The sequence below is a fragment of the Centruroides vittatus genome, unplaced genomic scaffold, assembly GCF_030686945.1.
Source record: "Centruroides vittatus isolate TY-2023 unplaced genomic scaffold, ASM3068694v2 contig_439, whole genome shotgun sequence".
Lineage (NCBI taxonomy): Eukaryota > Metazoa > Arthropoda > Arachnida > Scorpiones > Buthidae > Centruroides > Centruroides vittatus.
This window is the reverse complement of record NW_027122239.1, coordinates 2,400,974-2,425,609: the sequence shown is the minus strand read 5'-3', so window position 1 is coordinate 2,425,609 and position 24,636 is coordinate 2,400,974. Positions and strand designations below refer to the sequence as shown.

At 30.3% G+C, this 24,636-nt stretch overlaps 3 protein-coding genes across 3 annotated transcripts; 1 reads left to right on the top strand and 2 right to left on the bottom strand.

Moving 5' to 3' along the window:
* Positions 1-786: 786 nt before the first annotated feature.
* LOC136977104 (uncharacterized) lies at positions 787-1,483 on the bottom strand. The gene is made up of 2 exons (XM_067272543.1): positions 1,377-1,483; positions 787-1,306 (listed from the first exon to the last, which is right to left on the bottom strand). Exons 1-2 carry the CDS (start codon positions 1,415-1,417, stop codon positions 838-840), a joined length of 510 nt encoding a protein of 169 aa, XP_067128644.1. The 5' UTR covers positions 1,418-1,483; the 3' UTR covers positions 787-837.
* A 9,765-nt stretch (positions 1,484-11,248) lies between these two features.
* On the top strand, positions 11,249-20,228 carry LOC136977030 (methylenetetrahydrofolate reductase (NADPH)). Its single transcript, XM_067272453.1, has 10 exons — positions 11,249-11,577; positions 12,396-12,634; positions 12,871-12,978; positions 13,047-13,240; positions 13,314-13,600; positions 13,682-13,961; positions 17,917-18,099; positions 18,199-18,297; positions 19,701-19,823; positions 19,894-20,228. The coding sequence occupies exons 1-10, from the start codon at positions 11,333-11,335 to the stop codon at positions 20,092-20,094; spliced, it is 1,959 nt and encodes a 652-aa protein (XP_067128554.1). The 5' UTR covers positions 11,249-11,332; the 3' UTR covers positions 20,095-20,228.
* Polr2D (RNA polymerase II subunit D) lies at positions 20,090-24,293 on the bottom strand. The gene is made up of 4 exons (XM_067272454.1): positions 24,142-24,293; positions 22,215-22,395; positions 22,047-22,142; positions 20,090-20,341 (listed from the first exon to the last, which is right to left on the bottom strand). Exons 1-4 carry the CDS (start codon positions 24,218-24,220, stop codon positions 20,263-20,265), a joined length of 435 nt encoding a protein of 144 aa, XP_067128555.1. The 5' UTR covers positions 24,221-24,293; the 3' UTR covers positions 20,090-20,262.
* Between the last annotated feature and the right edge of the window lie 343 nt (positions 24,294-24,636).

Here is a 24,636-nt window from a genome sequence, read left to right as displayed (position 1 = left end):
GATAGATGCAGGTTAAGAAATAAAAGAGAAGTATGGTTCGCTTTAATTCTTCGAAATGCCGCGAGGTTTACTTTTTAAATTTCATTTTACTGAGAAAAATAAATGAATACTAAATTTATATTATTAATAGCGAGGTTGAGGCCGAAGTTTTCAACGCAAAAACGTGTACGTCGGACGTTCAGCGCCGCTTTCCTGTAAGCCTAGAAGTTTGACAATAGTGTTTGGAAAGTCAGTGTAATCAAGCTCGACATTCCAAACGTCATTGTCAAACTTCTAGGCTTACAAGAAAGCGGCGCTGAACGTCCGACGTACACGTTTTCGCGTTGAAAACTTCGGCCTCAACCTCCCTAATATTAACACAAATAGTATGCTGACACGTGCCTCATCGTAAATCTAGACAAACGAAAGCTGATACTGTTCCATTTCATAAATTTTCAGTAAATTTGATTTATTTGTAAATGTCAACGTGAGACATGGACGATCTGCCTCACGGGAGGATTTTCTATGGGAAACTGGCCCCTATTTAGATTTTACACACGTGACGAATACCCGGAAAATCACACGCGGCCAGTTTGCAGTTAAACAGTTCCATTGATGAGGCGCGAACCCGCAACAAACTACCAATGTTCAGTGTTTTTTTCCATTGGGTCACTATTGGGCAAATACTAAACTGAACTATCTTTTGTTTAAAAAAATCAATATATTATAAACACATTTAAAATTCATAATAAAAATTTCAAAAAAATTTTAATATGACATATTTAATCACTTATTAACATTCTCAAAATATATTTAAATGCGAAGATTTAGAAGAAAAAAAATGTCAATCGAATTTTTTCACGATCCAAAGTTAGTGAAAATAAAATTAATGATCTGCTTGACTAAGAATTTGGTGAGGTCGTCTTTCGCTTTTATAAATCTCTGTCCGTATCCTTCTCGACCTGTATTTGGAGTCATTATCTTAACTTTGATAATGGAATGTTCCGCCGGAGACGGACGCACTTCCAAAAATCTATCAAATATTTCTTTCAATTCTTCTTCGGTGAAAAGTGGAACTGATTCGATATTCCAAATAAAATCAGATTCGGACGGAAAATCTACCGAATCAAATTCCAAATCATTATTTTTGGATGGTACATACGTCGTCACATTGCATTCCCTTCTATTTGTTATGGGTATCTGATTTTCTCCAGATGTCCCAAAAGGAATTTTTGGAAGTGCGGGTTCATTTACGTACGAATCTATACCACCCGACAACCTCATTTCTGCGGATCTAATGGATTCGGGCGCGTTTCCACGATTCACTCTAAAGATTTAAAGTAATATTACAATAAAGATTTAACAATTTCTTAAGAGAATTGCGATATAAAACTTACAGTTTAGTATTAGGAAACGGCTTTGAACAAGTACAACCCATGGGTCTTACGGCGTATTCTATTAAATTGACTACATTTGTTCAACAATGCTATAACAATAAATGTTTACCATTGTTAATGCTTCCCTAGACGAGGCCGAATGGCCGAGAGGTCAAGGTGGCAGCCTACCGCTCTGGGAGACCCGAGTTCGAATCCTGAGGGGTCGAATAATCCCCAGGAATTTTTCGGGGGATGGCCCGGATATGCCGGGCTCCCTCCCTCACCACCCGTTTGCCCTACTGTGGGCCTGGCCGAATCCATAATGGGTTTGCAAAAAGAGGCTCTCTTAGTGCCCACAGGGCGGAAAGAGTTTTAAAAAAATGCTTTCCTAGAAATTAATCTTTAAATAACTAGATAAAATCAGGAAAATTTATAATTTTTAAGGAAATTTATAGACAAATTATAAACTATATTTCTAAATCTAGTAGTTATTATCCGCAGCTCTCGAAAAATACGCCCGGATTTGATTCCTGATCGCCCAGACCGCTGCAGAGTAATGAAAAAGGCCTTGAAAGTTAGCAAAAAAATGAAGTTTACGACTCGAAGCTATATTCGTTGAGTGACAACATTCATTTAATGCATTGCTTTCGGGAACGAGTTTCAACACGTCCGTAACACGAAAGATCCATTTATATTACGAGGGGTACTGGGCATAGTGATATCGAAGACCAATTTTTGTTTTCGAGAGGAGATATTTCAAAACGAACAGAATACCATAAAGATAATGTTGAAATCAAAAAAATCCAAAAAAAAATATTGAGAAAATCATCGCCTGCTGCTGTATAGAGTTACGCCACGGAAATGAGGTTACGAACATCGGGTCAAAAGCGGGCTTTTAATGTAATAAACAGCTTAAAATTTGTTGAGTGTTTTATTTTATGATGCGAATACTTCACCACAAAGACTCTTACTTTGTGATTTCATGAATCCATTTCGAGCGTCCGTGATTTAATGTCAACTTTGAAGCACACACTCGACTGTCCGCGGGTACCGCCAACTTGTATGTTTATCTAATTTCGGTTGTGTTTTGGGCTGCCCTTATATATGCATATGATTCTCTACACGTGTATAAGATATCAACTCGTAAAACGTCAATAAATCCTTATGATCGGATCATTAAATAGAGATTTTGGCATCTGTGAATCACAAAGTATGTGATTTTACGTTGCAAACATCATAAAATTGCTTAATTTTCAAACTCAAAAATTAATTCAGACTTCATTACTATACATAATTCTCATTGTATAAGATTCTTTGATTTAGTGCCAAAAATTTTTCTTCAAATTCTTTTAACTAGAAAGTTAGAATTTTCAAAAATAAATTTATGGACTTCAAAGAATTTCATTCTAAACACTTAAATGTATACAAAATAAAATTCTTTTGCTAGTTTATATTAATAATTCTAAAAATATTTTTGATCTTTGATATAAATATCATGTCATTAGCAAAATTTATTTATGTTGATTCTTCAGAGTAGCTTATTTTATACGTTTCAATGGATTTTTATCGAATAAATCATCATAAATAAATCACAAATTATCTTGTGACTAATTTCTAGATTCTATAATTTTCTGCTTACTTTATTATACATTTTAAATGTATTTCTTTTTATAAAACGTTTTTAATTATACGTGACTGGAATTTCTATTAATGTTCTTAAGTATTATGTTTACAGATAAACATCTCGGGATTTCAGAGGGTATTTTACTCCTCCTCTCAGCTAATTTATTGATTAGATATACTTGAAGTGTTTATGTTGTACTTTGAAAACAAATTATACGAATAACATTTCTTTAAAGAGATTAAAATCTATTTAAAAAAAGAAACATCCTTATGCTTAAAAATCGGAAAAGAGTAAACATGAATACACGTGATGCTAGAAGATGGATTGATGAAATAAGTCAACACAACCCACGTGCGATCTGCTAAAGACGGGAGGACCTTTACGGAATCTAAGGAAAATTGGCCCCTATTGAGGTTTTATCCACTCGGTCACTGGTGGGCACTAAGATGGCAAACGCGATACATTTGGGATATAATCTTCCTATAAAATAAGCATTTTTGTCCACTTAATTTGAGAAACGTAATATAAAAAACATGTTCTAAGTGTTGGGATATAGGACAGGGCATCTGCAAGATTGAAAATATATTCCATCTTGTCTGAATATATATTTTATCCTAAATTAAAATTAAACACAGTGAATTATTGCTTAATATATTAAATAATTTGATTGTGTGAGAATTAAAAATATTAAAATTTTTTTTTCTGACTCTACCAGTGAATGATCATCACCCGTCATTTACTGGAATTATAAGTTAGTGTGTCAATATTATGGCCAAAATAATGCCAGTGAATGAATGAGAGTAATTTTTAGACATTTCATACCAGTAAAAGACCTTCTACGTGTTTCCTACCAGTGGTTAATACACAACTTTCCACAGAACAATCGTTTATTTGGGAAAAACAGCAGCCATACAAAATAATTCTGAACTAACTAAAAGTCTTGAACCCTTCAAATGGCCATTCACTGGTCTAGTTGCCCTGTATCATTTTTGTTCTAGTTGATTTGAATAAAAATTTATTACTTCGTATAAATTTTACTATAAACTGATTTTCTGCCATTGTTCCTTATTATGTGATTGTTTCCTTCAAATTATAGGTCAATGTGTTTTCAATACAAACTTGATGACTAAGTTATAGTATAAAGTACTGTTGACCTTCGCTACTGTTGGGAAGAGCTGGTCTGATAATAGCTTCGAAGATATCATGAACAACCCTGAAACAAACTTTATATAGATATGATAAAATATACAAAGTCTATATTGTAGTAAATATGAGGAAAACAAGCGCTACACTTCTAAGAGAGATCTAAACATCTGCCTATTGACTTTTGTACGCAGAAAACAAGCAAGGATTTTGCACGCACACTGCATACAATAAATTAGTCTGATATTTTCAAATATTTTACTTCCATTTTTGTCCTGTTAGAGGCTTACTGACCATCTCACTTCTAACACCAAGTCTATTTGACTAAGGCCTCAAGCATTTGTTATAAATTATTCATTCAATTATATATTAAAAGAAAAGAAACCTTTACTTTGTCAAATTTTATATTTTTAACACCCATACTTTAATATACTAGAGGCTCTCGAGAAGCTGAGTGTTTGATTGGGTCTCTCTTGGTCTTTCAGATGTCTCCGAACAAGTGGGTTTGATCGTTGTTTCCGAACTTCATTATATCGGTCCTTTAAGTCGAAGATCAATGATACATATTCCGGTTTATTTATGTATACATCCATATCACATCAATTAATAAAGTTTCATCTTCTGCAAGAGAAAGTGATCTTTAGTAATAACCACCCCTTCAATAAGTTTTCCTGCATATTACTCCTGTTTAACTGTTTAATGCATTTTATACTAAAAATAACTGAATTTAACCGAGTCTTTTCGATTAATTTCTAGACTGCACATTCTATAAAAGTATTAAAATTGATTTATAGTCCGGATAAATACTTTCAACAAATGAATCTTGAAAGATTCGAATCCTTAAATTATTTACTGACAAAACCATCGAAATTTTTATATCAATGGGATTCTGTAGTCCAAAGAGCTTGAAGATTCGAATCAATGATCATGTATTGAACATCCAACGATGCACGTGAACGGAATTTTCCAATTTGTTATCCTTGAACTTATCTACTTCTTATAAACAAAAGTTAATTTTCTTTTCCTCCTACATAAACAAAGTTCAAGCTTAAAACAGCTAAATCTGTCGACACTAGACAGACAGATAACTGAAGATTATTAAAATGTTTCATCGAATTTTATCTCGATGCAATTTATATTTGAATTATCATTTCGTTTTAGATGAGACAGTCAAATAATTGACAATCGTTGCTAAAAATAGTTCTACGATTAACATAACTTTCCAATGAATCCTGAGTTCCATAATAAATGAATAATTCATTTATGCATGACTCGGTGACGTGTTCAAGAAACTGTTTAAAATTATCTATTTATTATTCGTTCGGGAGTGTATTATTTGAGTATTAATTAAATAAATAATGTTTTAGTTTCATGGTTTGAGGAAACTGAAACATTATTTATACACTAAAATCTAAGTTTTGAAACTTATAACCATATAAAAAAAATATAAGATGTAGACAAAATGCAGGAAGAAATAATATTGAAGGACATGGATTCGAATCCATGTTTCAGTATTATGTAGGATCGAATAAAGAATGTTCTCTATCTGATCCTCTATTAAAAGTTTTCAGTACAGGAGAGTATATCAAAAGACACACGTTCAAGTGCTGACGAAGATTCGAACCTTTATCTTTCAATGTTATACCGTTCTGTACTGAAGGATCCATATACTTTAACAATACTAATTAAATCAATTATGTAGAATTTGTTAGGTGAATCTCTTTTCTCTCGAATTCGATTTTTCTATTTGAAAACACACCCCGAAAGAATAAAAAATTATTTAGTAAAACGACCAAACTATATGAAGAAATCTCTTCATAAGACACAAATATATATACAGTATATACATAACCTTCAGAAGTACAAGAATAAATATTACACAAATATAATCTATGAAATTAATTTGTTCTTTTAGCCCATCAGTGAATGAGTGGATAAAACCAGTAAACACCTGTAGTGTCGATGGCGGGTTCAGGCACGTGGAATTTTCCGGGTTTTCTTCCGTCTAACGCCTGAATAAGGGCCAGTTACCCATTGAAAGTCTTCCCGGGAGGCACTTTCCTCGACAGAGGGCCCATATATTGCGTTACCTTATTCCATTAATCACCATTTTAAAATTAATTTATTATTAAAGCATTTAAAAACGGAAAAGTTTTTCGTATATGAACTTTGTAAAAAAATATGTTATCCACGTGTCTGTACGATCCAATCTAAGGACATATTGCATAATTCTTATAAATATAAAAAACAGCCGGCTGATTTAAAAAAAGAATAGTAAACATCATTAGCACACTTTCAGTGAAATCGCTTTTAAATATTTAAACATTTTTTTTTATAACAGATGACATTATTTCTGTACTTCGAATTATTATTATTATTATTATTAGATAAAGAAATGTGCAAGAAATGCAATTAAAATTTCAAGAGGAACCATATAAAGAGAATTCGAGATGCAGAAAAGTTCTGACAACATGATAAGACATACTTTTCTGAATGAAAAACTCTACAGCTTAGTAGGTATGAAGTATTAGATCGCTATGGTGGTCTTTCCATAATATTCCTCTGGAGCCGAGTTAAAAAAATTTTTTTTGCATGGAGGGATTATCACCTATTCGCACAATCTCGAACCTAGAGGACCAGGATGCTAATTTGTATGGTTCCTATCCCTTAATGCTTGTTTTCAAACTGATCACTGTTCTGGTTCAGGCATTGCTGGCAACGCAAAGCAATGAAATGGAGCTTGCTAATTACGACTCGCAAAACTTCACTCTCTGGTCCGAATCATCATCGAGAGAATGGACTCTTCTTCCAATACCAGCGCTTCAAAATGCGATGGATGGATGGAATGGATGGATGGGCGGGTCGTGAGATGGATGGATTCCATCTCACGACTAGGGATTGCAATTGCTGGATCCCTCATCCAGCAATCCAGCTGGATCCAGCGCATTCTTCGGCCTGCTGGATCCAGCACCAGGTGCTGGATCCAGCGCTGTGGATCCGCAAATACTCAGTTAACTTTCTAAATAATGGCGCAAAAGTCTACATTGTCGCGTTGCCGCTTTGTTAACTACTAGACTGCTACTAATTACTTACTCACTACTTTACTAACACTAATAATTAAATTACTTATAAATAAACTATACCTTGATCAATCCAGCAAAATTTAATAAAATAATAACGTACTCAATCGCTTATAACAATCATCATCAGTTACAAAAGAATACATTAACTATAGAACATAAAATGTGTTTGGAATAAATATAAAAAGAATAGTGCTTAATTACATCCCATTTTTAAACAAGATACATAGATGTACTGCCAGGTCTAATAATTTTCGTATTGTATACCGACGTAATCCCACTGTTTTCAAACTTTTACGAAACGATAAAAAGAAGGATCGGAATTCAACAGAATATGAACGGGCATATATATTCGATGCCTTTACACAACCAACGTTTCAATTCCAAGCTTGTTTATGTGGGAGCAACGATGCGCAGTTTAAAACAAAGGCTCAAGAGCACAAATATACAATCAGTAAGAACTTTGACAATACTGCGCTGGCATCATACGCAAGACAGAAAGATGTTAACATCCAATGGGATCAAGCGGCAAATATAAAAACGGCGACGAATAAGCAAACGGTCAAACATCTTGAGAGATTGGAAATCTGCAAGGCGCACACGACAACTGGTTGTACAAACCATAGAGATGCGGGCTCATTGTCTACCGTGCGGAGATCCTTTTACATTAATTAATGATTTTAACGGACAATGCTGGTTTCGTTGTTATATCTTATATATTTTTTTCCGCTATTTATTTTGTTTATTTATCTATATTTTGTCCGTTTGGGCGTTTTCCGTTAATTTTTGTATTTATTCCGAACACATTTTATGTTCTGTATTTAAGTTCTATTTTTTTGTAACCGAGGAAGATCGTTAAAAACGATTGAAAACGTTATTATTTTATTAAATTTTGTTGGATTGATAAAGGTGTAGATTATTTAACTTATTCTACTTCCAGTACATAGTTTTATATACTTATAAATAACTACAGACTAATATGTAGAGCCTATATAAGAAAACTGGTAAGACTGATAGCCACTTAGCCACTGATTATCCGTCCTTACATTATTATATATTAATATAAATTAATTAGTAGAATTACCTTTGCTATTATTTAACTTATAATTATAATGTAATCTTTAACTAAACATTTAAAGTTAATTATCACTATCAAGTGTTAAACCGAACCAAAGTTAAGTTTACTACCTAAATGTGTAAGAAGTTTTACTGATTTATAGTAACCAGTCTAAATAATAAAAGTTTCTTAAGTATTTTTAAAAAATGTTTTAATTTCTGGGTAGATAAATAGACAGATAACACTTTATTGCACCAAAAATACATCCACGCTGGATCCAGCTGGAATGATTTCAATCCAGCAAAAATCCAGCTGGATTGAAAACACTGCTGGATTGCAATCCCTACTCACGACCCGCTTGCCGCAGAGATTTTCTTGAACTCTGACGATGCGTTTACATCAACCATTCTTTCCTTGTGCGCCTTATCGATATCTGAATGTTTCTTGTGGGCATTCTGAACAGTTCCATCTGCTTTAAACTTATCTCTAATTCGAGTGTTGGTAAGTCATTTGGATCTGTTTGAAACGCTCTTTAAGCTGTTTTTTACACTGAGTTTTCAAACTTTCAATAGCTCTAGGATAAATTTCATTTTTTCAAAGCTTAGTCTAGCTTCACCCATTATTTCAAATCAGTTAAACCTGAACAAGGAAGAATGCGATGCGAGTTATCAGCTGGTAGCATGTAAATATTTTTTTGTTTTTTTTCCCACATCCTATTGACAAGTATGCAGTTTCGTGAAAAGTTTTTCAAATCCTTCTTCGTCGGGTTGAAGTATCCGAGATTTAGACATATGCATCACCTCTTGCTACACCCACACATTATAAAGCAGAAAATTTGTTTCACAGCTAAAAATATCATTCTCCCAGTAACGCTAGAATTATTTAAATGGCCAGCTTTTATAGATAACAAGTCTGTATCTCGATGGATAAGACAAACGCAACGAAGGAGAATGCCAGTGTTAGGAGAATGCAATGATTGTCGCGCGGTCACGACCAACGTGTGGGAGTAGGAAAAACTCTCAGAGACGGGTTCCCCATCGTCAAACCGTTTAATACTAATAAAAATTCCTTACAACTAAGCTGACAAAGGCATAATGCCAATCCAACAGAAGGAAATAAGTCCTTCACAAATAAAAAAAAAAAAAGTCCAAATGTCTCGACCGTCGTTTAGGTTACGAATTGTAACGAGATCGGAACCCAGATCGTAGGATGAATCAACACATACTCAAAATCTTGTATTGTTTTAACCCGAGCAGTTCGAATTTCTTGGAAATTTCTAGACATGTCCTTTTATGGACATAAAATATTCATTTTTCGTTTCCCTTTTTTTTTCTCGTTTGACGGTTTCTTTTTACAACATTATAGTAATTATTTTTTTTTCTTCTATACAAAAATTAAATTTTTTTTTTTTCGCACAAATTCTAGGCCCACTTCCGAAGCTTCACACCAGGACCTTCTACGGGAAACTGGTCCACTTTTTGGTGTTAGACACGGAAAGAAAAACCGAAAAACTCCAATTAGTTAGGCGCCAACCACTACCAGTGCTCGGTGGTTTTATCCACTCGAACACTGGTGTGCAAGTCTGAATCTTGATAGTCGTTAATCAAGATTCAGTGCTCACCAGTGTTCGAGTCTTCAACTCTTGTTCTGTGTTCAACTCTTTAAAATCGAAATAAAGCCATTCATTCTCTAAAATTTAAACTGTTTTAGTTATTTTGCCTTTTAAATGATAAATGCGGATAAGTTTTTCAACAAATTAATCTAAACCGACATACACTACGCTTTAAAAATTACAGAAAAATGTAATAAGTAACATTATAACTCCGTCTGTACTTATTTTCCTCATTATGTCGGGAATGCTGAATAATTGAATTAATAAGATAAATAAATTTGTTGTGAATTGTCAATTAAGAATAGATTGGTGTAATAAAGCAATGCAATATGGGCGATCTACCAAGAGGGAGTTCCTCTCGGGAAGATAGCCAGAAAACTCCACGTCAAGTGCGAACCCGTGATCAACTGTACGAGTCAATGGTTCAATTTTATTTTTAACAAATCAAAGTATAGAGGAAAATTCAATTTTAGGTTTAAAAAAATCAGAAATATAAAAATCCACATTATAATAAAATATCAGAAATTCGTATGAATTTTTGTTTTTATTGATGACTATCTCTATTTTTAGACGGATATTTGCGTTTTAAAAATGGCAATTTAGTCAACTAACCAGAAAGTATTACCTCTGTTGTTTAAACTGCGTGAAATTAGCTTCCAAAAATATTTTGTGAAGGAAAACATTTATTACAGAACGATATCAGAGAAATGAAAAATGTGTATAAATACATTTATCTCAATTTCGTATAAACAATCACTTACTGATACAGAACGTCTGGTCTTAATGAATCGTAGCTGAATCTGAAAAAATACCAACGGAATTTTCCAGAAATTTCATGTAAAATATATAACAACTCCAACTTTTACAACCTAAATAGCATTTAAATTAAAGTTTATGAAGGCTCGCTTTACGACGTCAATCGTCGTAAAGCGAGCCGTTTCGAGTGTCATAAATTGATGTTAACTGTATAATACCCCAATGTCTTTATCGTAAACATGAAAATGGTAAAGAGAGGTCTATTTAATTGCTCCAATTTAGTAAAAAAAACACTACAAAAATAATTTTTCCATGACTAAGTAGAAAAATATTTTAGTAACAATGGAATAGGTGTTCCAACAGTTAAACAAGTACTTTCCTCATATAATTAATTTTTTTAAAACTATACCACATCCTAACAATTTGTGGGATGTGCTTAAGTTAGGAAAATAAACCTACTGCTACACCTAGTTTAGTAAAAATAAAGTTATAAATAAATTAGCGAGGGAAGCATTTATGTTTTGAGGAGTCAGCTGACTGATAATTAAAAAAAGAAAAAGAAAATGGCATGCGCGTAATAATCGATACCACTAGATGGCATCATCGAAAAACCTTTATAAACACTGTATATTCATCACAGAGGCTTCTTGCTTTTAAGCGAGAAAGATCAATGTTAACGTCTGGAGGTTTTATTTTGTAACAAACATGGTTCGTGAAGAAGTTCCTACTCACATTTTAGACGAATCCTCTGGAGTTTCTTCGGGAAGCGTATGCAGTTCCGATTGTGAATCGTCGTCCGCAACATCCAGATCATCGTCTCCTATTTTGCAAGGAACTTACAATTCTTTAATCGATAGAATTCATCACAGAATCGATACGGGAGACAAGTTTTTTTCTTTAGAATTCTTCCCTCCTCGAACTAAAAGTGGAGCTGTTAATTTACTGGCAAGGTATAGAATATTTTAATATTTTCTTGGTTCGATTATCGATTGATAAGTTACCTAAAGGTTCATATTTTATAAAGAAAAATTATCGAAATCTGCGTAAATTGTTATCTTTTAACGTAAAACAATCAAAACAATACGTAAAACGTACATTTAACAATACATTTTGATGTTACACTAGACAGAAGAATCCTGCCCAACAGTTTTTGTGCCCTATACAAAGTTAATTACAAAAAATTCTATGGATTCATTTCAGTGCCCCGAAGTCAAACATGCCCACCTTTGCCCCTTAGTTACTCTGGTGTTAGGACTAAAAATCAGTAACAATGACAGACTTCATATACAAAAATTATATGCTAAATTTAGAAATAAGCTAGTAAATACTTTATTGCATTTATATTTTAGTACAAGTTATAACTTACCATCCTTATTCTTGAGGTGCCATCTACTTCAGGCGGTCAGCTGCCACTTTGGTGAACTTTATTACCAAAATGTAGATAAATGTGTCTATATATATTATCTAGATTTTTTTTCTTCCATTAGCTTACCTCATTTCTACATGATATCACCGTTTTTAAACACATTCTCCAAGTTGTCTTATCTTTCATCCATTTCATCTTATTTTCTTCAATGCTTTTTTCCTATCACCTAGGAAACACCTATTCATTGATATGTATAGCATAATGAAGTGTAGGAACTGTAGCTTACATTTCAATGTAAATACACATTATATTGTTTTATATTATATATTTTATTATAAACGTCGGTTCAAACAGGGTTTCTATATTTGATTATAATTATTACTTTTATTATTATTATATTAGATTTGACAGAATGAAGCAGGGAGGCCCGCTTTTCTGTGATGTAACGTGGCATCCGACTAGTAATCTAAACATTGATTCGGAGACTAGCAGCATGACAATTGCAGGAGCGGCTCTAAACTACTGTGGTTTGGAAACGATGCTGCATTTAACTTGTATCAATCAAACCAAAGAGGAAATAAATCAGAGCCTCAGAAGAGCTCGTGATATTGGATTAAAAAATATCTTAGCACTTAGAGGAGGTTACTGGTAGTATAATATGATTTATACTGATGATAAATATTCTATCATTTAATTTGTATAGTATATGTTTAAGTAATTATAATGTATAGCAGACATACTGTTATGTGACATACTGACATATTTGTATAGTATATGTTTAAGTAATTATAATGTATAGCAGACATACATTAAGTAATTATAATGTATAGCATTACTGTTAGATATATTTAGGCATTTATATTCAATATGTTTGCAGATCTTATAAAAGGTGAAGAACAGAAAGCACATACATTTTCATATGCTTCTGATTTAGTAAAACATATTCGAGAAACTTTTGGAGACTATTTTGTTATCGGAGTAGCAGGTATGTTCAGGAATATTCTACAGGATGAAAATTAAATCGTATTGTCAAGATTGTTTATTTTGTGAAAGGCTACCCCTGGGCACATCCTGAATCTAAATCCTACGAGGAAGATCTATATCATTTGAAAGAGAAAGTGGATGCTGGTGCTGATTTTATCATTACACAAATGTTTTTTGACTCCAAAAGGTTTATTGAATTTGTGCACAACTGTAGAAAAATTGGAATTAAAGTACCAATTATACCTGGAATACTACCTATACAGGTACTGTACAGTTATGCAGTTAAAGTTTCATTAGTATTAACATGAAATTATGTATATCTAATTTTAATTCCAGAGTTATGATTCCTTGCGTCATATAGTAACATTATCAAAGCTGCAAGTACCTTCTTCAATTATAGAAGCTATTAAATCTATAAGGGGTAATGACGAAGCCATCAGAAGATATGGAATAGAACAGGCTGTAAAACTGTGCCAAGAGTTACTATCTGACGATAATACTCCAGGTTTGCACTTCTACACACTCAATCGAGAAATAGCTACAACAACAATATTAAAAGAACTCGGATTATGGAATAACTGCCCTCACAAACCATTGCCTTGGCCCGTTCCAGTTAATCATAGGTACAATTAATATTTTTATTTAAAATTTATTTGATAAGACATTCATCAAATAATATTTTAAAAAGTAATTGCATTATTTAGGAGATGTAGTGAAACTGTCCGCCCAATCTTTTGGAACTTAAGACATAAGAGTTACGTTTACAGAACTCAGACATGGGATGAATTTCCAAATGGTCGTTGGGGAAATTCTGCTTCGCCAGCTTTTGGAGAATTAAAGGATTATTATTTATTTTTTATGAAGAATAAATGCTCAGATGAAATGTTACTAAACATGTGGGGTAGAGAACTTGCTAATGAAGAGGACATATGGAATATTTTCTATTGTTATTTAACAGGAAAGCCAAATAAAGATGGTTTCATGGTAAGAAGTTACCTCTATCAAAATAAAATTCATTCCACGAATCTTTAGTCATTAAAATTAATTATTATAATATTGAATAATTTTAAAATAATTATATCAAAAAGTACAAAAATTCATTATTTATTGCTATAAATTGACAATAGATAACAATCAATAGATTAGCAAGTGAAAATTTAATGATGTTTAGAAAAGCTTAGACTAAATAACTATTTTCAACTAATAAAATTACCATAGCTAAACACATTGCATACATACTCATACTTTTTATCAAAAATTGATTATATCACTTACATATTATCAGGGTCACATTAACACAGGCTGTGGCCTGGACACTTGATAAAATGTGACTGTGGCCAAGGATTTTGTCTTCTTATAGGCTTCATATCACTGCTGTTTTTGTTCCATATTTGTATCTACAGTATATAATGTCTCTAAAGAAACTAAACCAAGCCCTCAAAAGTGCTTAACACAGCCTTTAATACTAACTTTTTTATATTAATTAATATATTAGTGTCATCATTACCTTTATAAACTTAGTTTATAATACAGATAATATATATCTTTTATATTCTAGTATATACTACATTCATACATAAATCTCTAGAGTAAATTTCATTACACGTAAATTTTTGTACTATTTCAAATTGTATTGTATATATTACTGAACAGAAATTTTAGTAAAATTGTAACATCTGAATATTTTTTTGTGTTTTGTGATAAATGAAAAAATTAACCATAAAAAAATATAAAGTAACATTCTTTCTTATTGGGCTGCAATTTGAAAAAATTGTAGACCTATAAATTTCCACTGTTGTCTATCTGTCCTTCCTTAATCTCGAGAATGGAGTTAGATGAAAGTTCAGGCTAGATATAGAGAGCTTAGGAGAGGGGCCCACCAGTGGCCAAGCGGTTTCATTCCCTGAACACTGTTAGTTTGGTTGTGGGTTTGTGCCTCACCTGGACTGGCTGGCCATGTGGTGTTTTCTGGGTTTTCTCCATGTCTGTAATGCCTGAATAGGGTCCAGTTACCCTTAAAAAAACCTCATGGAAGGCATTCCCCCTAGGCAGATTGCTGTAAGTGTTGCATTGCCATGACTTAATAAAACAAACAAACAAAGCTTAGAGCAGGAGGCCCAGATTACCTATATACAAGCTGGAAGTCATGTTATTTCTATTCAAAAATTTTCCCCTGAATGGAGTTAGGTAGATGACTGATATAACTCTATTGCTAACAGGAAAAATATGATGTACAGGGGCAAGGCACTACTAAAAAATTTGAGAACATTGTGACAAAAAAATTGCAGCTGGGCATTGTGATGATGTCACATTAAATAATTGCTTGTTGGTATTAGCAAATTATAGATTTTTTACAATATTTTGCTAATACATTTTAATTAAAAACACTATTGAAATATTTTCTTGTATATTTTGATTTAATTTATATTTTTTTAATTTTAAATTTTGCTATTTCTGAATGCTATTTGGCAATAGATTTCATTTGTAAATGCAAGACATTGATCCTGTAGTTGACAGAAATAAAAGTCAAACGTTTTCATTTTTATTTACAATAATGATTTCAGATAAATAGTATATTCAAATATATTGAAAAATAATCCAAATTTTAAATTAAAATTGAAATGTGGAATCATTAGAAATACAACATTAATATATATGGCAGTTCCAACTTTCAGAAATAATGAATTCCTATAAATGTATACTAAAATGCCTGAAAGTCAAACAATAGCATGGCGTTTCATAAAGGAAATTTAGTTCTCTGATCTTATTTACTGTAAGAATTTTCTTACATTAAAACTATAGATTAAACAGAAAATTATTTTTCACAAGTGATTTTAATTTAATCTGTTTTGTTGGAAAACTTAACATGTTAACTATAATATGAAATTCTCCAATATTAGATTTAGAAGATAAATTTGAAAAGTTGGAGATCAGCCTTAAATTCATTTTAATGCTACTAAAACCAAAGTTGCAGAAAGCACTACTACACAACAGCTCAAAATTTTTGTCTGTCAGCTGAACATGTACAAACATGCAAATTTAATACACAAAAATTGATTTAAAGGTTTAAGTGTTAAATATGAACATGCAAGTTGTATGAAAGTCAAATGAGTAAAATAAAAGGTCGTCTCCATAAATGAAAATTGTTTTGAACTGTTGCTAATGTTGTAAATGACAGAAAATGAAGACATTTTGTAGCTTCAACATATTTTATATTTTAACCCACTGAGAATTATTTATTAACTGTAACAAATGTTTTCAACATATTCTACAGGCCATCTTCAGATTTTTTAAATCTATGGAAATCTTACCCACAGCATGGAAATATATAATTGAAAAGAACTTATTAGAGAATAGTACATAATGTCCATACAAACAAAAACAGATGTTAAGAATATAATTTTTTTCTTTTTATCTGATTATATTTTATTTTAACAAAATAATAAAATATTTATATATATATACAATTTTAATTATATATGTATTACTATATTTTGTTCTTTAGATTCAAATTGCTCATTACTCCAAAGATTTTTATATTTTAAATGTGTTTGAAACTGTTATATTCGAAAAGAACAGCTATCAATGTTCCATAATTTTAAAAAACCTGAAGATGGCCTGTAAATGTTTCTTATGGTTGAAAACGTTTGTTATGGTTAATAAATAATTCTCAGTGGAATAAGGTTTTGTTGTGGAAGTTAAGAAGCATCTAGCTGGGTATTAAGTGTTTTGTTTTCTTCAAAATATATCTTATATTATTAAGAAAATTGGAGTCATTGTCACCTGATTAGCACTGGAAATTTGAGAAATATTTCAAAGTTAATGATTAATATGTTTTTCTATCTTATTTTTTAAGATAAATTATTATTATATATTTAATGATAATTTTTAAAAAGTAAATTATTTTATTCCAGTAAAAGTAATTTTCATAATATCAATTTATTCAGACTACATACAGTAGGATCCCAATTTACAAGTATATCTAGGTCTTATCTAGTTTCAATAATATCATTAATACCAAAGTTTCAGCATCCAAGAGTAACAGTAGGCTTCATGGTATGTTTGAGGTCATGCCACATGTAAATGTATTGAATATTAGTCTCTTAGGTGTTTACACACAGTTTGATGTTCAAATATGCAAAGTAAGCCTCCTGATGCTATGATACTGAAACTTCATTATTATTGATAGTAATTAATACTCATTCTCATAAATGGGTGTTAATTACTATCAATAATAAACATTCAAGTTAACAAAATACTTATGTTCTATCAACCAATGACACTGAAAAAAAATAAAATAAACAAGAGTTGATTAGGGGATTCATTGATGTTAAAGCAGCTAATACTAAATGAACAAATAAATATGTAAGTTAGCAGACGTTTCCTTATTTAATACAAGAAAACAGAGTAAAATAAAATTGCTTTTAAATCCATGAAATTTTAACCACAGACAGAATTTAGAAACAAAGTATGAATCTTCATTCTCTAGAGATAATGATAATGTGAATGAAACATCAATCAAAAAAAAAAAAAAAAAAAAAACATGGAAACTGGAAGCCATCTAACTGAAGTGCAAGAGAATTTCAATCTCATTAACATTCATGATTAGAATGTCTTGATCTTGCAAATATTGGTGTGCTTATTGTATTGGGGGTATTTCATCTCCTATATGGGGAATATATATAAAAGAAAGCTTGTATGAAATTCTTATACCACATAGTGAGTACTCATAAATAAGAATCACACTGTACATAATTTATATTTTACATTAATTGTACATCATTTACCATATATGTATTATTTTAAATGAAGAAAATTCCATCTTCTAATATTTTATGAAACAAAGAGGATTTCCTGAATTTTATTATAATGATTAAAAACCTAGAATATGCACATTATAATTCTGAATTACTGTTAACAAGAGTTTGTGTTATTATAGGTAACACAAACTCCATGGAATGATTCAGAGTTAAGTGCTGAAACAACTCTGATTGCAGAAAAACTATCATCATTTAATAAAAAAGGTATTTTAACTATTAATTCACAACCCAATGTTAATGGCTTATGTTCTACAGATCAGTGCGTTGGATGGGGAATTCCTGGAGGTTATGTCTACCAAAAGGTAACAAATACATATTTTTTTTTTTTTTTTTTACATTATTTCAAACTTTGTATTAAAATGTAATAATAATATTGTTTAAAATTATTTGTGCACATTTAGGCATATTTAGAATTTTTTACATGCAAAGCAAATATTATTGCTCTAAAAGCAGTTCTTAAAAATTTCCCACTTGTAAATTATCACATTATTAATGCAAAGGTAAGTCATTTAATTTTATTATTTTTTTCAATGAACTACAAGTGAAGATAAATGCTGACACATCTCTTTAAGAGAATTAAAATATTCACATTATAGACATTTGATCTAAATAAATTTTTTCTTCTTTAAATACAGTATAGCTTAACTGATAATCTTGCATAGATATTTCTGTAAATATTAAATTCTGTAATAATCAATTTAACAAGTTGGAATACTAAACTCTATTTCAAAACACTGTTGTTTGTGAGTGTCTGTATCAATGTATTTTGAAAAATGCAATTTTATAGATTGTAATTGTTTTTTGTCAAAATCAAACTTAAGAAATAATGTAACATTGCACACTATATTAAGCTTATTTTGATTATGAAGAATATTGTTTCTAATTTTAAACCTTCAAATAAAACTTTTGATCCATTAACTTATTACTGTGATATTATCAAAAAATTAGAAATAATGTTTTAATTAATTAAAACATTTCTTATAATTATATCTGCTACTTGAAGGTTTATAAAATGATATATATATGATTATTTTGCATGATAATCTAACAAAATATATTCATAATTGATGAGCCTATTTCCAAAACAACTTATCTCCATGAAATAACCTTTTGGGAAAACAAGAAAAAATGTTTTCTTATCTCATTTATCATTAATTTTTTCTGCTGTAATAATTAATATATTTGCTTTTATACATAACTAATAATAAATGACTAACACTTTGAAATTAAATTTAATGTACTTAAGCATCACATCAATTTATTACAAGTCTCATCATTGTCAATCAATAGTTTTTCCCTGAATCTTACTTGCTTTGTTTTCAAATACTTTCACTAGAAAGGAAATGCCATGAAAAAATGATGCTTATGAATCATCACAAACTAACAATTCTAGATTGTTTTAGCTAAAAAGTTGCTGAAAATAAATGTATTTGCTTTATTTTTCTGCAGAGGAAATGTTAGAAATCTTGTTACGACTTCAAAAAAGTTGCCTGATTAGTGGTATGAGATATTCACATGAGTAACTGACTTATTTCTAAAGTCACACATAGCAAATAAGCCATTTAGAAAATGAACAATGTGTATATACTTCTTTTAAAACAGAATATCAAAGTACCATTAATTTACATTGTGTCAGTTTTGGAAATTGGCTTTACAATTATTGTTGAAATCATATTTTTCATTACATTTTTCTCACTATGTAACTTTTATTCATTTAGTTTTAATTATAACTTTGATCTTTTTTTTCTTGAAACCAGAAAAACTTTTGATTATTCAAATTTCATACTAGCATTTTTCTTATAACTCTATTAAACAAAGAGTTAATTTCATTACATATAAAATATGGATAATATTATATTAATAATTTATCAGTTTCAATAAACAAAGAACTTAAAATTTACAGGGTGATGAAGATTTTAATAATTTTCATATGGACATGCCAAATGCTGTTACATGGGGAGTATTTCCAGGACGGGAGATTATTCAGCCAACCGTAGTGGATCCACTAAGCTTTAGAGTGTGGAAGGTAATTCAGTTAAATTATCATTTTCAATAATAAATAATTAATAAATGATTCATAAATATATTATTTTCAGGATGAAGCATTTGCATTGTGGAATGAACAATGGGCTAAGCTGTACCCTGAAGAATCAACATCAAGAAATTTATTAAATAAAATTAGTCAAACTTATTATTTAGTTAATCTAGTTGACAATGATTATCCAAAAGGAAATTGCTTGTGGAATATTTTAGAAGATATGTTTAATCTCAGAGCAAAGACAGAAAAAGGAATCTGAAAATTTGTTCATTTTATTGCATATGATTTTGTACAGATGAGAAGATATTTATTTCTTTATTATATAATTGAAACTATACAAAGATGTATATTATATAAAGAAATTTATGATAAATATAAAAATTAGTGTCCAATTTCAATGTAGTTAAACAAACCTGGAACATATATTTTAGTATTGAAAACTTCTTTGTGTTTGTATGTCGTCAAGAATTTGTCTAAGCTCATCATCTTCAAATCGGCCTTCTAAACTGTAAATAACAACTTGATTAATAAGAATTATTTTGTATATAAAAAAAAATACATTTACTTTATCAAAATCAATTGATATAAACAGTTAAACAAAAAATGAATTTGAATTTATTACAGTGTTTTATGGACTATAAGACGCACTTTTTTCTTCGAAAAATTGCCTCCAAAATTCAGGTGCGTCTTATAGTCCGTAGTGTCTTATAGGTATTTTTTTTTTTTAAATTGCTTAAAAATTAAGGTGCGTCTTATAGTCCGTAAAATACGGTATATATTTGATAATTTTTAACTAAACAAATTTAATACTTCATATTGTTATACATTACATAGCCAAAATAATTTTATATTTTTGTTTTTTGTGGATTAGAATGTCAGCTCTCGTAAATAATCTTCCAAAAAAAAAAAAAAATAGTTCTGTATTAGTTATAAATTTCAAAATTAGTTGGAATTGAAATAATTGAACATTTACAAGATTTTACATGATGATAGAATAAGTTTTTTATTAAACAAACACATCTTCATTCTAAAAATCAAATTGAAAAATTGTGATAGAAAAATATATTTCATGTAATATTTAATTTCATTCTCTCTCTCACTTTATATATATAATGATATTTTTCACATCCTTCATGTAAAGAACAAAAATTTTTATATATTATTGGATTGGTTCTCTAATCAGATAAATATTTCAATTATCATAATTCATCCTTTTACCACAGTTTTACAAGAATTTTAAAAAGAAAAAGGTCAAATGAACTATCTGTAAGAATGAGTAAATGATAAAAATAATCTGTAAAAAATAAAGGTTATGGTTTTTTATGTACTAGTTCAGTATGTCATCATTAATCATATGATGATTAAGCTATAGTGATGAGAATATCTCTAGACAAACATTTTTACTATTCAAGCTTAACTGTTTTCTAGATACTTTATCTTCTGAAACACAGAAATTAATATATATATGTTAATACAACACAAGGCAACCACTTTTCTTAATGTTACATTGTAATTTATTGTACTTATTATAATAAAGTATACAATGTGCAGTAGACCCCAATTGTTTACTTTATTGGCATATATCTATCTTCCTTTTGACACCAGCCTTCTACTTTCAGCTGACCAGATGTGAAGATAACCCATTAACTGGGTCAAAAATATTATTTAAACTTCACCCACTGTTAAAGATACATTAATTAATTTGCCTGAATAACCACAGCAGCTACTTCATCCTTATGACTGACTTCTCCTAAACTTTACTTTTTATCTACTATTCTAAATTTGTGTCAAGATCATTAGAGTATTCACACCTGATCTATAATCATACAATATTTTTTAGGGCACAGATAACATCACTTTAATCCCTAGTGGCCATTTTTGGCATACCACATGGGCAAAAAAATGCCCATTTTTTCAGCTTTATATAGTAGACAAGAGGAACTTGATATCTTTCATTTAATAGCTGAATCAAACAATAAATTCAGAAATAAAATAAATAATTTTTTTTCTTTAAATTTTTGAATTACTGATGTAATTCTGTATATATGTAAATAAATACATAATATAAAGTTATAGTTTGAAATTAGAATGTTGAAAAAATTCATCTTGATTAGTTTGATCAAAATGTAATAAAAATTTTCCATTTTATTTTAATCATGTTTAAAAAATATTTAATAAAACTTTATTTAATTTAAATTAATAGCTATTTACCTTGGTATCAATGCCTTTGCTTCTTCGGGTGTTTCAGGACATAAATTTGCTAATTGTGCGAGCTCAAATTTATGAAGTTTTTTTTGCATTAGAAGACTAAAAGAATAAGATACATAAAATATTGATTTAATTTAACAAATAATGATAATAAATAATAGTGAAATTTACCTTCTTACAGCAGATATGGTTTCACGATTTTTAAAACGGCTGAATCGTTGACAGTAACTTAAAGTTTTCATAAAAACTTCCGACAGTTCTTGTTCTTCTTCTGCACTCTCGTTCTGCTGTTTTCTATGCTCCAGAAGCATATTTACTTCAGATATGAGCAGTGTTTCTGCATTTTCAAATTCTAAACAATCAAACTTACAATTACCAAAATTTTTTAAATAAATTTTTATACAATATTTATTGATTTTATTATATTTAGTATTAAATATTCTTAATCTAAACATATAGTATATATCAAATTCAGTTTTATCTTTTCAACATGTTCAAGAGATTTGACTTTTCAGAAGATGAATATTCATCTTAATACTAAATAAATATTTATAATAGATAATGGAAGAATCTGAAGTACTTTTTCCATAAATAAGAATGACAGTAAATAAAAACCACATTTTACAAAAGTAACAAAATTATAACTGACAATCTTTAATAAACATTCATGAATTCAACAAATATAGAACAGATTATTAGATTTTATGAACTATATAATTTGTAAAATTTTATGCAAACCAATATAGCACCACTAAAGTGTATATAAAGTAATTGTAAAAGCTGCAATTGTAATGTTTTTAATGTTAAATGATCTGGTTAACTTTGAGTAATCAGCACTCTTAGAATTATTATAAGTTACCAGTATCAATGATTTTTAAAACAAATAACTTACTGGAATATAAATACTTAAAATAACCAACACCTTAGTATTTCCAGCAACAATGTATTTAATAAAATAAAAACGTTTTCGACTATTTTTAATAGTCTTCTTCAGTTAAGCAACTTTAAAACGAAAGAATGTAAAAATAGAATGCAAGCCATACAACGGTTTAAAAATTTGAAAATAATTCCAATGTATAGTGCATGTGGTTTACATAGGAAAATGGAACAAAAGAAAAAGTAAAAACAAAATAAATTAAAATAAAGTATTAAGAAAATTAATCGTCGTGGTAAAAAGATTTCCATGCGGAGGATAAAGTTTCAGCATCTCTATGGTTGATGCATCCCTTGTCAATATGGGCCTTGTAAATTTCAAGTTTTTCAATAAGTTTAAGTACTTGTTTGTTGGTGGCAGTCCTAATTATGGATGCTTTGTCCCAATGAACATTAATATCTTGATGTTTAGCGAAGGCTGCAAGCACGGTACTGTCCAAGTTTTTGTGATGGAATATTTATGCTCTTTAAGCCTCTGTTTTAACAACCTCATAGTGGCACCAATGTAAACCAGATCTGAATTAAAATGGCGGTCACTTAAAGGAATAGAATACATTCCTGTACTATTGTTTCCATTTTCTTTCTTCTTATCATTTTGTAAAATTCTAAAAATTTCTTCTTTTCAGTTTTTTATTGTGGCTTTATAATCATCATTTTCTCAATCAGTTTTATTTAATTTTTATGCTAAAGTATACTAATTTCATTTCTTTAAAAACGTGTACTTAGTCTAAAACTTAAGCAAGAATAAATTATTTGAAAGATAATTATGCATAACATATGGCATGTGTACTCAAAAGTGTTCAACATCCCTACTATAGAGGCAGGGCCGGATTAACCCACGGTTTATTAGACTTTTTTGTTCCTATCAGTATGCTCTACAGCTCTGTTAAAGTCCCAACCTCCTCATTCGGACCTAGAATCTTGCCCAGTTGTCCAACAGAAAAGTAAACTATCTTATTTAAAAAGTTTTCAAAATAGAAAGTTTGACCGGGCCCTAGACATTTGTCTCATTTGTCTATGCGATTATCCGGCCCTGTATAGAGGGTAATAGGTATATATGTATGTTTGTATAATAACTCATTGTTCCCAACTAACTAGAACTTATTATTGTTTACAGAAAAGGTAAAAGTCCATTTTACCAAAATTACTTCGTGTTTTTATATACCTTTCGGAAACTGTAATTCAGAAGCATCCTCCTCTACTTGATCCAGAATAACAGCAGTAGCATTCGCGGCGGCAGCCATCTTACTCCTCGATTTTGAATTATGGCGAATTCACGAGCGCCACCTGGTTAAAAATAATCAACTATCTTGTTCCGCTTTGAGGTCGAGATTATCGCTGTATTGTCTTACTCTCCAACCACGAATACGGAGATCGCGGTACGCATGGCACGGACGTATTCGGGAATGCTTATTAGGTTTCCTCATTTCCCGGTCTTTTGCTTGACCCGGGATTCCGGGAAATCCCGGGATATAATTAATAATTTTTAAGATATAAAATAAATCTTAAAATCAAATTATGTAATTACTTTTCATTTTTAAGTAACTTAATGTGTCCTACAATCTCCAAAATAATAATAATAATAATAATAATGCTGTGTAAAATATGTATAAAAAATTACTTTTGAGTTATGTAGAAATTGTCACAAATAGAAAAAGTT